A 17,054-nucleotide genomic window follows, 5' to 3' on the forward strand; every position below is an offset into this window, starting at 1 on the left:
CCTACTTAGCACAGTGGAGTCCATTTTAACAGCTGCTTGTCAGAGTCTTCATCTTTTCTCCCCCTACAGTATGAATCTGCCTAACTGGTACAATGTCTAACCAGAAAAGCAGCAGTTCAAGAAATATTAGCTAAGCTATATTTGTAAAGTATACAAGTATAGAATTTAAGAGATTCAGTGATTTCATCGGAACCTGGTTCTAGGTTGAACATTAATCTCAGAAAAGTGATATGTACTCTCAAAACATTGTGCTGACTGGTTAAAACCGTTACTGTTAAGAGTTACCTGACAATCAAGCCTTGCTACTTTACTGAATTTTCAGATTTATTTCCCTTTACAGTCCTTCAGCTAAATGTACAGCCCTCCTAAAACATAAACAGCCTGTAAGCACTAAGGAACTGAACCAGACCAAAGAAATAATCCAGTCTTCCAGTCTAATCCAGCCCAACTGTCTGGTCCACATCATATCTCTTAGTTCCTGTCCAGCATTTTTCTTTTATCTTTTTATGGTTCTTCAAACAGCTGGAGGTCGAGCCTGACGACGATCTCTCCCGTGGGAACCTCATGGAGCAGCAACCGCTTTGTGATTGGTCCTTTAGAGCCCTGGTCCTTCTTTATTTCAGCCAACCGGATCTCTGTCCTGCCCAGGAAGTCTGGGGGGGAGAAAGTCAAAGAAAGAGAGAGAGAGAGAGAGAGAGAGAGAGAGAGAGAGAGAGAGAGAGAGAGAGAGAGAGAGAGAGAGAGAGAGATAAAAATATAAAATAAAGCCATGTATCTTTTTTGTAGCATTTCATGCATTTATTAGATAGGACAACTTTAGACATGAAAGGGGAGAGAGAGGGGGAACGACATGCAGCAAAGTGCCACAGGTCTGAATCGAACCCGTGACCGCTGCGTCGAGGACTAAGCCTCGGCATATAGGCGCACACTCTACCAGGTGAGCTACCCAGGCGCCCAAAGCCATGTATCTCTACTGGAGAGCAGGTAATCATATAATCAGTTCTTGTTATTATGACTGACCGTCAGGTGAGAACTGGTCTCGTTCAAACACAGTGACACAGAGGACGTCCTGTTCCAGGTCCTTTATAAAAAACTGACAATTGGAGTTCCACTTTGGATTCAATGTGTCCTACGCAGAGGAGAGAGAGAAAGAACAGCAAAATGAATGATCTGATACACAGACACATAGTCATTTGTGTGAGAGTTATCTTATACTGTACCAAATACTTTATTCATTACTAAATAATTAAACTTTATCAGCCAATTCAAGTAAGACAGGTCCAAGGCACTCTTCTTGCAAAAACATTTTGTAAGACCTGTCTTTCTTTTTACTTTTGTGTTCCCTTCCAAAGAGCACCTTCATGATTTTTTTTTTTTAACTTCTGAGAACTCCAGACCTTTTTCTTCTTCTAAAAGATTATCAGCCAACTGATGGCTCGGCAGACTTGGTCCAATACAAAACTTAGTTAAAGAATAAAGACAATGTTTCAGTCAGTTCAAAGATGAATTGGACTGTCAATCAATGTATTTTATATATATAGTTCAAATAATGAAATTAGACCTATGTCACAAATTGTTTAACTACAAAATAGGTTATTCTCAATGACTTAGACTATCTCTTTTTAAAAATTCAAATGTCAAAATAAGAAACCACAAGGAGAATTCCTACTGAATTTTCAAACCATTTTTTTCTTATTCGTCTAAAGGAGGATCACAGAGTACGTTTTGGATGAGGAACAATAATACAACTTTCCAAATGTTTCTTCATCTTGAATCAATAATGTAGCAATACAAAATAAAAAAAATACATGTTGTAGATGTAGTCATACCTGTAATGTTTTTGTGATATGGCACTGGGAACCCATGGTTACCTCACAGTATGGGTTACTTTTTCCTGGAAATACACAAACAGTAAGAAAGTAAGTACACACAAACAGGTAATTATAAATCGATTCACATTCGTATCGCGATTCAAGCTCTACCGATTCAAAATCGATTCATAGAATTCCAAAAATCGATTCATATTTTTTTTTTTTTTTTAAACACTTTATTTGTACTTTTCCAATTATCACATAAAACAATAGTATTCTCTATTTTACAAATAACCATAAGAAAAACAATCCCAACAAGAGAAAGACAAAGACAGACCAAACCCCAAATCAACCTCATATTTTTATTTTTTTATTGTATGTCTACTGCAATCACCTGGGAAAAGTAACTACATTTACATACTGTGAATCGTTTTTTTAATCGAGAATAGTATTTGAATCGAAAATCGATTTTGAATCGAATCTTGAGCCTAACAATCAGAATAAAATCAAATCGAGACATTTTCTGAATCGGTCACCCCTAACATATATATAGATATATATCTATATATATATATATTTTTTTTTATGTTTATAACATGTTTTACTTTTACTTGTTCACCACAAACAGTTACTACTTCAGACAAGAGACACATTTAAAGAGAACTTCAGCTGAATGAGAACTTTTGGTCGGACAAGTCGGATTATTATCTTAGCTTGGACCAAATTTACATCAGTAGAATGAGGATCTGACACCTTGTACTTGTACCTACTACTTGTAGATGCTGTAGGGTCAAACTTTTTATTTCCTCAACAGAATCTTTGTCACACTATGGCTGAAAACATACCGCATTTATAGTAAATGTAGCATCCGTTCAATATTATAATGAATGGGCATCACCAGCCAAAAGCTAGATAAAAGATTTTAAAGAGAGATAGTGAACAAACATATTTAAATGGATGAAATTCTAACCTTTTCTCTTTTTCAGAGTGTATACGTACCATGGGAGCGACAGGGTTTCAGCTCAATTCCCTCCACAATGTTGACCATCAGCCTACCGATACCTGTAGCCCTCTGAGAACGCACTGAGACACAGAGAAATGACTTCATGTTATTGAGTATCATAAAGTTTGATCATGGGAAAAATCTGTTTGTTTTTCTTTTGCCTTTAACAAAACAAACGATGGAGGAAAGACAAAGAGAGATACCTAGATATGCCTTCTCTCTCTTCTTCTTCTCTGTCTCAATGAAGAGTTCTGAAGCTGCTTTAATTTTCTGAACCCATGCCGTCCTGCATAAACACACAAAACAACAACATGCTTTTTAAACTAACTCCAGACATTATAAGCCCAGAGACAGTACATCCAGCAGATCATTTGTGTTGGTGAGTAAAACATCATCCCAAATGTTAGGAATGATGGAGAAAACTAAGAAATAAGACAAAACTGTTTGTATTCCTCATGTACTGCACGTGTTCATCCGTGTGTTTCTATTACCTTTCATTGATACTCTCAGCTCTGAGTGTGTAAACTCTGTCTATGTGAGAGATGTGGAACAGAGGTTCATCTCCTGACGGGTCTGTTGGCAGCTTCACTAACACTTCATTTAGGAAGATTGGCTGAAAAAGACGAAGGAGGTAAAGAAAAGGTTATTAGGAGTTAGTGTAAATCACATAGAGGGTACAAATACATTTACTGTAGCTCCATATATTAAAAATAAACGCCACTTCAAATACAGTCCTTCAGCAAGCTACAGATCTGTTCAAGATGTTTTCAGCATTGTAACTAGGGTTGGGTACCGAACTCTGTACTTTTTTGGGTAGCGACCGAATTACGTCGGTACTACCGAGGACCGATTCACTTTAAATCAAACGGTACCAAGTTTCGGTACCTGAGAGCGCGTAAGCCCAAGCTTATCTGCCCTCTCTGCATGTTGACAGAGAGCGGAGCTCCGACACACGCGCGCGTAGAGGTGCGGACGGAGTAAACCCGAGCAAACTACGTCGGCTCTGCAGTTTTGTTGAAGTCACAGTGAGTCACGGTTTTATTTATTTTTAATTTCTTTAGAGTGTAAAATATTCTAAATAAATAATATAATATTCCAGGTAAATAGGATAAATAGGTTTGGAATTATTTTTACAACTGAAATAATCTTTTTGTAATTACAGAGGGAAAGTACCAAAAAAAGGTACCGTTTGGTACCGGAACCGAATTTCAGGTACCGGTATTGGTACCGGTACCGATAAAAATGTGAACTGTACCCAACCCTAATTGTAACACAGCAGACAACTGATTTTAAAGTTGGCGACAAGAATGTTTGTCTGTCTACTTCCCTAGCTCTGTGAGAGTGTAACACAATAAAAAGATTTGTGCCGTAATGTGTAATGTTGTAATTTCTTTTTGTTTTATAAAATCGTTTAGGAACCGGTATCGAAGTCACGGTGTTGGTATCGGTATTGAATGTTTTTGAACAATACCCAGCCCTACAGAACATGTCCGCTGTTATTATTACCCTTGTTAATTTGTAACTTTGCTCAATTGTGTGCAAAAAATCTTTGGATTCAAAGTTGTCGACAATGTTTTTTCTGAGTATTGCCATTGCAAGAAATTTACTGTCGAGCAGCATTATGCTTAAATCTGTTTAACAAAACTGAAAGGATGAGAAAAATCATGTTTTATAATATGTAATATCAGTTTTTAACATTTACACAGTTAAATACATTTTAACAATGTGCAAATTCCCTAAAATCAACAAATTTACTTTAGGTGTTTAGGACCTACCGATGGCCGTGTTTAAGCAGCAGTAGAGTGCGTGAATGTGTGTCGTCTTACCGTCTTGTACATGCGGTACTGCAGGTGTGTTTTCGAGGAGAAGACTTTGTCCGAGCCTGACGAGCCCAGAGGTTTGGTCACCTGTGGGAGTAGCGGAGAGAAAGATGGTTTTAGAAACAGGAAACAGGTTTCAGTAAAGCTGGGACTGTGCAGAGGAAACACACACACACACACACACACACACACACACACACACACACACACACACACACACACTGTAGTGAGAATTTGTCTCAAATAAGGCCCTAAAGCCTGTCAAATCTGACTCCAATTTATTAATTCCCGCGCCTTCTTTCATCGGACTTAAGTTTACCAGAACATAAGGATCAATCTGAGACGAAGAGTTCAGTTAAGCAAAGTTTACTGAGTCCACAAACAGAGTCTAAGTTTCCCTAGCAACAGACATCAAGTCAGAGCCCGGTCCACCAGGATCTCCTCCGAAGTGAACCCCGATCTGAGCTCTCCATGTGTCTTTATTCTCTCCTCATAGGGGGGTGTCTCCTTGTTTCTAGGCAGAAACTCTTATCTTCACAAACACACACGCCAAGGTCGGGCCTCTGTGTGGTGCAACTTCCTCAACTTTAACCTTTCCTGTTTTTCTGCTTATCTGTCTGGTACACAATGCACTCTTATGCCATAAAAGGCTTAAACTTAAGTTAAAGGCTTAAGCATAACCTTCTATGCGTCAGAGACATTTCCTTGAACCACTTCCTCAATGACTGCACACAGCTCTTTTATGAGCACAGATACAACTTTAACTGCTAATATTCTACAACACACACAGTCACTGAGCCAGCCAGAGGTCCGGCGGCTCACCTGTGTCAGCAGCAGGAAGTCATTGAACAGGAAGCCGTAGAGCTCCTTGCTGCTCTTGGCTTTAAACAGCTTCCCGCTGTGGAGGAACTTCCTGGGACCCAGACAGTTGGTGACGGAGTTAAACACCAGTTGCTGAAGGACAGAGACAGAAATGTGATTATTTTTTCAATAGGTTTATCTATTAAATGTCAAACATTATGATAAATAATGATAAATAAGTATATGTATGTATATGCGCGTGTGTGTGTGTGTGTGGATGTGTGTGTGTGTGTGTGTGTGTGTGTGTGTGTGTGTGCATGCGTGTGTTGCAGTTACTTCAGACAGGCCTTCACACTGGACGTGAGCCTGAATCCACTCCAGACGATCTGAGTTCTCCTTCTCCCTGACGCCCTCGTTCACCTAAACACACACACACACACACACACACACACACACACACACAATGTTTATTTTACCTATTATTTATTTGTTTGCACATTCAAAAAATACAATGATTATAAAAGATATGCTGGGTCCACAAAGACGTTCACATATATACAAACAAACTTTTATCTAAGTTTTGCTTTCTTACGTGTGATGAACAGTCATAAGAGGATAACACTTATACTCTTGATTTTAATAATATTTTGGGATTTTCCTAGATATCAGTTACCATAGATAAAGAAAAAGGGCAGTGGTAGAAGTTGTATGGTTGTAACTGCCTTTGACTTAATTTTAAGATGGAAATTATCATATTGTCGTATCATTGTATTCTTGCAACGAGCATATTGAAGATTATGTCGTGTGTGTGTGTGTGTGTGTGTGTGTGTGTGTGTGTGAGTGTGTTCACCTGTGAGCACAGCTCCTCTGCTTTCTCCAGAGCAGCTTTCAGATGGCTGTTGTCTGGATGTGACTCTGGAGTATTTTCTAAGATCTATAATCGATAACGACAGGCAGGAAAATAAGTAAGAAGGACTCCAAAGGGCATTTGGTAGCATGAATTTAAAGTCTTAACGCATCCCTTAAGATATGTCTGTGTGTCGTACATACGTTCTTGATAATGAGCGGGTAGCGTGTGACTCTCTGCATGGGTTTGAGCAGGAAGCTGGACAGAGGCATCCCCTTACACCTGGGATCCATGGCTAACCTCTGATAGAGACAGAGACAGCATTAGAAAAACTGAAAACTCATCACATAATAACTTCTTAGACTTGAACGTGAACTTTTCATTTTTACAAAATACGGTTCAAACGAGATCTACAGAATGCTGGACTAGGGTTAACCCTGTTCCTAATGTCTAAAGTTAAAGTTTAAAGAATGAATGCAGGATGTTTGATCATGCTTAACCTCAGTTCCTAGTGAAATACATGTAAGTCTTCTAATAAAATAAACATACACTTCTGTTTCTCACTCCCAAAGTAAAATGCTCTCACTCCCAAAGTAAAATGACTTCAGTATAAGAGGCTAATGAGAATGTATCTAACCCCTTCATCAGATTTTCTTCAAACATTATGGATATTTGTGTTAAATGCCTGAATAAGAAAGCTTATGGGAGTGCCCAAAGATAGAGATATGTTGGGAAAATGTCGTTAAATGTTTATCACAGATAATTAAAAGTAACGACATTCCACTGAAGGCAAAATGATGTGTACTGTGTGTGTGTGTGTGTGTGTGTGTGTGTGTGTGTGTGTGTATACCTTCAGGAAGTCTTTGATCTCAGGGCTGTCGTCCGTTTTCTGCTGAATCAGCGTGGCTCCGTTCAGCTGACACGAGCAGAATCTGAAAACAGAATTAGAAAACATTAACAATGACATTCAAACATTCAAACTCAGGCTTTTTAAAGACAGAAATCAACTGACTCCCTGATTGGCTACAGGTGGGATTAAAAGATGACAGACAGAACCTGATGTATGGCTGCATGTGAGGCAGCTGGTTGGTCAGGATGTCACCAATCATCTTCACCGGCATCCGATCACCTGACATCTTCTTCCTCACCCTCAGAGCCCTGCAGGGGGAGGGGGGGGGGGGTATGATGAGAAGCAGAAAAGCTTTCCAAAGATACAACATGCATGCCTGTGCCAAACCTCAATGACTTTTATGGCCTTTATTGACAGGATAGCTTGAAGACAGGAAAGGGGAGAGAGAGGGGGGATGACATGCAGCAAAGGGCCGCGGGTTCGAGTCCAACCTGCGGCCCTTTGCTGCATGTCATCACCCTGCCCAGGACTCAGCGTAAATGGGATGCACACTCTACTGGGTGAGCTAGAGGTCGCCCCGACTTTTATGTACATTTAACCCTTGCGTTGGCTTCCCGTCGACCGTGCAACTTTGCTTTTCTGGGTAAAAATTGTAACTTTTTTCAATGTTTTGGTCGTCTTTTTTGACACTTTTGTCGTTTTTCCCGATGTCCTGGAAATGTTTTGATGTTTAAGTCACTTTTTCCCAAATTTGTTGTCACTTTTTCTCACGTTCTTTTATCAATTTTTTTTCAAATGCTATAAAATTGACTAAAACACCCAAATTCAATGAAAGTAGTGAGCTGATCATTTAATTTACTTGTGAAGAGCTTTGTACGGAACCATCCACGTTTTTTCTTTTGACAATTTGGTTGAAAGAAACCCACATTTCTGATATAGAAACGTTTTAAAAACGGGTCAAATTTGACCCAAGGACAACAGGAAGGTTAAGAAAAAAGTACACCATTCTGTTTTTAGGTTGGGCAGTAAGTCAAAAAAAGTAGGACAGGTTTATTTTTCAGTTACAAGCATCATTCAAAGCAACTGAGCTTTGTAAGGAAATTGTTATCTTCAAATTAAAATAGCTTCAAGTCCAATAATGGTCCGCAATGCATATCAGATGCAAATGTCTTCATGTCTAACTCAATCTACTGTTTGCCTGGGTGCATGAGTGTGTAATACTGGTACGTGAACATGTCTCTTTACTTGAGCAGTTTGATGTTGCACATGATGAGCTCCTTCCAGTTGACAAAGATCATGGCCACTTCCTTCTCCGTCAGCAGCTCGCAATCCAACAAAGGTTTGTGGAAGATCTAAACACGCACACACACACGCACACGCACACACACACACACACACACACACACACACACACACACACACACACACACACACACACACAGAAAAGTTACTACAACTTTCACCAATATTAATCAAAACCCAGGCATTACTATAAGCGCAATTTTCACATTTTGTATTTTATTTGAAAATCAGTTTGCTACTTCAAATCCCACAACAGAAAATCCATCGTTTAGTATTTGTTCTTTATAAGGATGGTAACGTCTTGTGTAAATGTTGCTTGTGTGTCTTAGTTCTGAACCACTGCACTTTCCGTCTCTATATAGGCATGTATGACCGAGTTAAAGCTGCCCTCGGGCCTCTCGCTTCACATACTGGCAGCTACATTTATGAGCGAGACGTAACCCTGAGAGAAACTGTGAACTTTAATTCCCAGAAGGCCTCTGAACTGCTCACATAAAGCTTCAGTTTCCAAATCCAACTGCCAGTGCTAGCTTTGTAAAAAAAAAAAAAAAAAAAAAAGTAGGACGAGAGAGACAGCTACAAATAAAACCATTTGATTGTTGACGTAGTTTGTGTTAGTAATACTGAGTTTTGGTTGAGCAACTGGGTTCAACCAAAATTGCCTTTCAAAATCCTATATGACATCAGTACTTATAAGCCAAAAAAGTCAGCAATAGTTTACGTTTCACACTGATTTGAAGTCTTCACTTTCACCATTTACATGCCACAAAATGAAAAGTATTCATTGTTTCCTGTGCAGTTTAATTTTTGGCGTGGTGGCAACAAAATTTAGAGCATCCTGTGACAGTAAAACTGACATTCTATACTGATAAAAAATCTTGATGTGTGGCAGAGGAAAGCCATACTCTACTGCAGGGGTGTCAAACTTCATTTCACTAAGGGCCACACTAGAAAATGAGAGCAGGGCCAGACATGTATCGTTTATTGACATGCTTTTATATTTTCAAAAAAGTAACGTACGTTTGACCATTTTATTGCATGTTTCACATACTTTCACATTTGGCCAACAGCAAAAATGTTCCTTAGCCATCATAGAATTAAGCAAATCAAGTAAAACAATGCATTCTGATTACATTTTTTAAAGTAGGCTACCCGACTCACAACAACATATTCTCTAACAGGCCTGAATATGTGTGGGAATTTCTGAGTCTCAAAGTAGGCAAAATCTGCCAAATACTGCGTTGAGTGTCGCATAATTGCGATTTGAAAACAGATTTCCATGTTTTTGGTTTGGCGCACAACTAGGCGAGCCCAAATTTATTGTGAATCTTAACCCTCATGTTGTCTTCGGGTCAAAGTTGACCCATTTCAAAGATTCTATATCAGAAATAGGGGTTTCTTTTAACCAAATTTCCCAAAAATAACACGGATGGTTCCATACGCTAATTGATTATCACTACTTAATGTATACCCGGGTGAAGATCTGTCATAATCCATAAACATATATTCCTCTGATCTTAACTGTTAGATAAGATAATTCATAATTTCTGCTTATTTAAAAAAAATGAGGCATCATTTCAAGTAAATGAGGTTTATTGAACATCAATTCCAAAAAGAAGCATAAAACTAGTAGTAATAAGTTATGACGTTGGCTAAGAAGCTGTAATCCAGAATTGGGTGATAATTTAGGCTACTTTATGCTTTATAAACCAAACCGGAAGACAACAATGCATGGTCGATGGGGAGACGATACGAGGGTTAACCTTATGTTGTCACAGTTTGTTTTTTTTAATATTAGAAATATGAGATGTCGATAAAAGCGCCTAAAATGTCAGAAAAAGCGACAGAAACATCTGAAAAAGCGATCAAAATTTTGAAAAAAAAAACACAAAAACGTTGAGATAGGGACAACTAAAGTGTTTTTTTTTTTCATGGTCGACGGGAAGACAACACAAGGGTTAATTGTTATGCGGGTCAGATCCAAATTTGCGAGGGGCCGGGTTTGGCCCTCGGGCCTTGAGTTTGACACATGTGCTCCACTGTGTGTTTACCTCTGTGACGAGCTGCAGATCGTTGACGTAGTTCTCCTCGGTGACGATCAGCTCGTGGATGTATCCCTGCCTCTTCCTCTCCATGGGACTCAGCATGTCCAGCAGGTGGAGGTCAGCGCACCCTGAAACACAAACATCGCACATACAGCCGTCAATCAAACATCCTGACACATGGAAGGAGGAAAAAAAGAAAAAAGAAACACCTATTATACTTCTATTAATACATTACCAACAAAATACATACCTGGGATCAACAAATAGGAAGTGGGACTAACTCTGGAGGAGAGTTTCAGTCAAAAGTCGGTAATGTGAGTCTGTGTTGTGCTCAGTGAAACTGTGTGCGTGAATCCGTGTTATATGTATTTCTGTCATTTAGATGTCCAAAATGTGTGTAAGTATGTAGAGATTAAAGAACAAATCCGGCGCAATATGAACCTAGGGGTTAATAACACATGACTACCGAGTCGAACGTTCTGGGATATGTTTTCATGCTAATCGAATGTGACCAGTTTTAGCCCAAACCGCTAATTAGCTTATAACGCTAGTCGTCGGGGCACGCAAAAGTAAAAAGAAATCACTATTTCTATACCACTAACACGAATGCCGTGCTTGAGCTATGTTACTGGTTACTGGTTACATGGTGTTCGTCATTCGACTGGTCGTGATTGTTTTCCCAAGATGGCGCCCGCATGTATACGTGAATGGTACAGTCTTTCTAAACTATCTTTTTAATAAACTGTCTGTACGCTTGCAAAGTTCTCAATGCTTTGGTTTACACGTAGGGACCCTCATTATGCTACTGTGGAAGTGTGGTGCTATTTTGAGCCTTGTCAGTGGTATAGAAATAGTGATTTCTTTTTACTTTCGCGTGGCCCCGACGGCTAGCGTCTTAAGCTACTTAGCGGTTTGCGCTAAAACTGGTCACATTCGATTAGCATGAAAACATATCACAGAGAACGGTCGACTCGGTACACGTTATTAACCCCTAGGTTCATTTTGCGCCGGATTTGTCCTTTAAAGTTAAATGTGTATTAAAAGTTTATATTTATGACATTTTATATTTTAACGTTTACCTAAACAAGGAAGATGCCTAATACCGCTTTTGTTTTGACGATATTGGATATTAGGATATTAGCATTAACATAACACTCACCAACAGTGTATTTATGAAGATATTTACATTGCATTTTATTTTGATGACGTTTTTATCCATGATACATTTTTGTTGCCTAAAATTGCAGCTTTTTTTCAGGTTTGCTACAAACTCAGAGCTGTTGTAGAAACAGTTCATTTCTCACCACAAACGTTAAACTAAGATGTGATTGGGCTGTTACGCTATTAGTAGCTTCCAAAATCTATAGCATGATACTGTAGATGTTCAGTCCTTTTGGCAAAAGTTGTATTCACTGAAGATTTAGTCGTGCTAATACGATTTCAAAGAACTACACAACAAGCTGACAGACACGCAGCCATGCTATTTATAAAATGTCCTGTTTGTATTTAAGCCTTTTTAGCTGAAAACAGCTGCAGAGATACTTAATCAAAATAATGATTACTGTAGCTTAAAGTTATATGGCTCACTGTTAACACACTTAATATACAATGAAGTGACAATGTATAAATGTATTTTAGGAGACCTATTTCAAATGCTTGTTTAAAAAATGACTACGTCTTAATTGCAACCGTAAAATTCGATGTTTTGTTGACAATCGACAAACACCAATTTAACAGAAAGCGTCCTTACATTTAAGACAGATACCTTTGTCTGTGTGTGTGTGTGTGTGTGTGTGCGCGTGTGTGTGTGAGAGAGAAACAAGGCCAGTCGACTGCAGTCTGTCTAAGACCATTTAATCATCAGGACCAGTCAGATTAACCGCTTCATCAACATCTCCACCAATAAAACCTCAGGACATTTGTTTTTTTACTATCAACGCTATGCTAACATTCTGTACATTTCATTCATTCGTTTATTCATTCAAGTATCCTTATCGTTCCTTTGTGTATCCATCTGACCAGTCATGTCCATAAAATTGCGCATTCATGCTTTATTTTCACTCACTCATTCACTCACTGATGCCAAGTGCAGTCCGTTTACATTTGGCTGTTAATCCATTCGTCCATTCATCAGAGTTGGTATTTATAATCCATATGAAGCATCAACCATTAACCATTCATTAGATTAACTGTAGATCATACAGAGCTTTGATTTCTTTTATACTAGACCAGAGCCACGTTTCAGAGCAGAGTTGAGCAAAGTGTGTGTTCTGTTAAAAATGGAAAAAAAAGACATAAATGTTAAAAAAAAAGTTAAACATTTCTACGTTGAGTATGTGCTGCTTCCACCTGCGGCACATTGAGTTCCCAAAATGATGTAAACTTAATGCTAATAGGGACCAAAAATGGCTGCAGATGGGAGGGTTAGCATGTAGTAACACGCAGAGATCTATTTATAAGAAATGTAATATGGACCCAGCAGGTGTGGAGCATGGCTCTGGTCCAGGTAGGTCTTTGTTCTAACCTAAAATACTCACTCTGACTGTGAGAAGTCTCGACCATCGGTTTCCCAAACTGACAAAAACTTTCTCTCTGAGCCTGAAAAACCAGGATCTGCTCATATTTCCCAAAATCCGGGCCTCCGGCCTCAGTTTGTTTAACAACCGATGGTCTTTGACTTATCACCCAATCAGAGACCTTCCCCTCTAATACTGACACACTTGAGGAGCCAATGGGATCCAAGCAGGTTAATAATAATAATAATAATAATAATAATAACAACTCTATTGCTTGTTGTATAAAAAGTTGCGTAGATCAATAATCGTTTCATTCGTTGTTTTTTTGTTTCTGAGAGTAAACATTAAAATCACAATACTGTCATCTGGATAAACAAAAAAACAAAACATTACAAATCTGATATGGCAACCACTATAACACTAGTCTGTTGCTATGGGAGCAAATAGAGGCGCGGTTCTGTTGCTGTTGGAAATGAAAAAGATAGGTCACCATAGTAACAGGTAATGTACAACATACATATATACACATATACATACATATATATATATATATATATATATATATATATATATATATATATATATATATATATATATATATATATATACACATATACACACACATATACATATATATATATACACACACACATATACATATATATATATATAATTTGAAAGTGAGGCTTTGCTGTCTGTCAGTTTGTCGCTTGACAGAGTTGTTAATCAGTGATATGATAAAATATCATCGCTGTGGGCAGAAACCTTGTATCTCCACATTTTTTCATTTTAATTTTGTTTCATAAATCAATGCTATTGGTCACCCTTTACGTCTATCTGTGGCTTTTACAAATATTTAAACAGTGACGAGGCAATTTCGTCAGAGGTAAAAAGCTCACAAAAATATTTTCTAATTAGCCTTTTTCATTTGCTGAAAAACAACACTTTGGGACCAGGGCTGCAACTAACGATTATTTTCCTAGCCGAATAATCTGTCGATTATTTAATCAATTAATCAATTAGTTGTTTGGTCTATAAAAAGTCAGCCCAAGATAACGTCACAGAGGAGCGAAGAAACTAGAAAATATTCACATTTTAGAAGCTGGAATTTTTTTTTCATAAAAAAATGACTCAAATCGATAAATCAATTCATATTTGCAGCTCTATTTGGGACAAACAAGGCTTTACCCGACAGCAACGATATGATATATGATGTTTTATGGACATGGAGCAGTGCTGTAAAGATCTATTTGGCCGCTTAAGCTAATGACATTTGAGGCAAAGAACACTATACAGAGTTATGAACTGAACGTAATGGAACTGGTTGTGGAAAACAGCTACAGTCCTGGGCCTCAGAGGTTAAAATTTCACAGGTTTCACTGTCCCATCCTTAATATCTCCTAGGGGTGAAATGATTGTGCACGGTTTGATACAGTAGGTTTTGCAGTGCAGGGGGAAGCAAAATTAAAATCAGTGGTGACAACGAGCTAAAATACTTTTTAAAAAGGTGCATCACAGTGTGGAAAATTCAAAGAGGTAAAGCTCAAATGACTTAAAAAATAACACTAGTTTGTGAAATTGAGCCACAACTAAAAACAGCTGAGCTATTCAAAGGAATAGTTTTTGGGAAATATACTTAATCGCTTTCTTACCGAGTGTGAGATGAGAAGATCAATACCAATGTGTGTTAGAGCTAGAGCCTGAAATCGACTAGCTTAGCTTAGCATAGCATAGCATAAAAACTGGAGGCAGGGCGACCTGGCTCTTTCAAGAGCTCCAAAATAATCAAACCAACCAACACCTGTAATGCTCAAGTCAAATTTTGTTTGTTTCATCCGTTTCATCCACAAACAGAAATGTAAAAACAAGTTGTAGTTCATAAGCTGGCTTTAGAGGATCTTTAGGTGTATTTTGAGCCAGGCTAGTTGTTTCCAAGTCCTTCCAGTTGTATGCTAAGCCAATCAGCCCCTGACTCTAGCTTCATACTTAACAGACAGACATGAGAGTGGTATTGATTTTCTCTCATCAAGAGAGCAAATAAATGCATTTGCCGAAATGTCGAAATATTCCTTTGACTGGAATGATTCAAAAATCTGACGGCCATGAGCAAGTTTTTTTTTTTTATGACAAATCGTTTCACCCCTACATATTTAGTACCAAATCTGTCTTGTGTGTCATGTCCATCATCCTGGCCCTCAACAGTGTGACATCATCTCATCACCATAGCAACAGACAAAACGATAAACATGTAAACAAAAATAACAACAACAGAACACGGAACGGATCAGTTAAAGTTAATACATATTCAAAATGTTAAACTACAACGGAGAAAAACATTACCACTGTGTCTGAGTGTGAACGAGAGATGTGTGTGCGTGTGTGTGTGTGTGTGTGTGTGTGTGTGTGTGTGGAATCTGTTCACACTGTTTCAGGTCACGTGCACACTCCAAACTCTCTGTACCATATTGCATTTTGTGTGTGCGTGTAATTTGGTTAGCTAGAATGCTAAGCAGTTACAGCATGGCTTTCCATTTCTAGCCCTGAGCTACCGGGCTGATTCCCATTCCAGCTGCTCGCTCCCTTCTATGCCTCCTTGCCTCCTTCCCTAGCAGAGAAAGAGAGGACAAACTAATAGACTAACTGGAAAAAAAAAAAACCATAGAAGGGAGCCGCATCCTGGGTTGAGACTTAGCACTCACTGCTCTGGGAAGCGTCTCAATACTGCCTCATTTCCTCTCCCCTCCATTACTTCATCTCCTTTTTGAGTTGGGGGAATAAAAGAAGAAGGGAAGAGGAGGGAGGGAGGAGTCTTTGGCATTGAGGAGAGGAGAGGGGAAGAGAGGTGAGGAGAGGAGAGGAGACTTTAACATTGAGACTTGTCCTCCAGCAGATAGTGGGTCTTTCTGAGAAGCTGTGGGAAGGGAGGGGTTAGTAAGGGTATGGGGTTGAGCCAGCGCTTTTGATTGACAGGTGAACGAAGCTGCTGAACCAATGGGAGCGAGGTAAAAAAAGGAAAGAGAAAAAAAAAGAAATTCAAAAAAAAAAAACAGGAGGGAGCAGGATGAGCTGAGCTACTGATTCTAATGACAGAATCTCCCATTAAGCCACAAAATGACCCACTATCCACCGTACCACGCTAAGATAGGGCTGTGTGTATGAATATATATGTTAATGTGTGAGTGGATTTGTGTGTGTGAGTGTGTGTATACAGTCACTGTGATCCAGTCAAAAACATGTTCATTAGTCCAATCTGGGAGAAAGGAGCTCAATAGTCTCGTCTCCTCTTTTTGCTCTCCTTCAATCTCCTCCTCTCCTCTTTTCCCTCCTTATCTAAACACCTTCCGACTGATAAAACAGAAAGAAAAGAAGAACAAAAAGAAAAAGATGAAGGAGGAAGAGGAGAAGAGAAGAGAAGAACAAAGCTGGAGAGGAGTTCTGACTATTGATCTCCCTCCTGTTGAACAGTGCTGTTTGGAGCCAGAGCCTTAGATAAACAGAGTTTGGCCAAGTCCAGTCAGAGCCATGCATAGACAGAGTTCTCGCCACCACTGGGCGTTTTAACGTTACAGTCTGTATGTCTGTCTGTCTGTCTGTCTCTCTCTCTCTCTGGCTTCTATTGGTGAAGAGTCGCCATGACCTCTTGCTGCTGTCCCATTGGTTGAGTGGCCTAGTGGGCGTGGCCTAGTGGGTCTCTTTGAGGGCTTTGAGGAGAGGGGGGTTCTGGGTAATGATATGATCCTAGAGAGAGGACGACAACAACAACATCAACAAAAACAACTAAACAAAACAACAACAACAACAACAACAACAACAACAACAACCAATCGGGTGCTAGGTGGGTGGAGCGTGCAGCAAGACAGAGAGTGTGGAGGTGTGGCCTAAACTAGCATAGAAATAGACGATCTAGAGCGAGCAACAACAGCAGCAAGCAGTGTGACAGAGCTTCTATCTGCAGACAGCTGTTGTGTTTACTAACTAAAGAGTTTGTAATGGGCAGACTGTATACGTCCCATATGTGAGGCTAATGCGATATTAAAATTTGGCAGTTTAAAAATCGAT

At 39.0% G+C, this 17,054-nt stretch overlaps 1 protein-coding gene across 11 annotated transcripts in view; it reads right to left on the bottom strand.

Annotated features, from left to right (window-relative positions):
* Positions 1–321: 321 nt before the first annotated feature.
* Positions 322–17,054, bottom strand: part of itsn1 (intersectin 1 (SH3 domain protein)) — a 56,402-nt gene continuing 39,669 nt past the window's right edge. For all 11 annotated transcript variants that reach the window (XM_035992072.1, XM_035992071.1, XM_035992070.1 and 8 more), the window contains 15 exons: positions 10,486–10,607; positions 8,378–8,484; positions 7,339–7,440; positions 7,133–7,214; positions 6,486–6,584; positions 6,286–6,369; positions 5,772–5,855; positions 5,457–5,588; positions 4,641–4,721; positions 3,306–3,427; positions 3,018–3,100; positions 2,811–2,894; positions 1,830–1,894; positions 1,021–1,129; positions 322–653 (listed from right to left, as the gene is read on the bottom strand). In XM_035992072.1, coding sequence (XP_035847965.1) covers positions 505–653; positions 1,021–1,129; positions 1,830–1,894; positions 2,811–2,894; positions 3,018–3,100; positions 3,306–3,427; positions 4,641–4,721; positions 5,457–5,588; positions 5,772–5,855; positions 6,286–6,369; positions 6,486–6,584; positions 7,133–7,214; positions 7,339–7,440; positions 8,378–8,484; positions 10,486–10,607 — 1,505 coding nt within the window. In that variant the 3' untranslated portion in view covers positions 322–504. The remainder of the gene's footprint in view (positions 654–1,020; positions 1,130–1,829; positions 1,895–2,810; positions 2,895–3,017; positions 3,101–3,305; positions 3,428–4,640; positions 4,722–5,456; positions 5,589–5,771; positions 5,856–6,285; positions 6,370–6,485; positions 6,585–7,132; positions 7,215–7,338; positions 7,441–8,377; positions 8,485–10,485; positions 10,608–17,054) is intronic.

This window comes from Sander lucioperca, chromosome 15 (genome assembly GCF_008315115.2).
Source record: "Sander lucioperca isolate FBNREF2018 chromosome 15, SLUC_FBN_1.2, whole genome shotgun sequence".
Lineage (NCBI taxonomy): Eukaryota > Metazoa > Chordata > Actinopteri > Perciformes > Percidae > Sander > Sander lucioperca.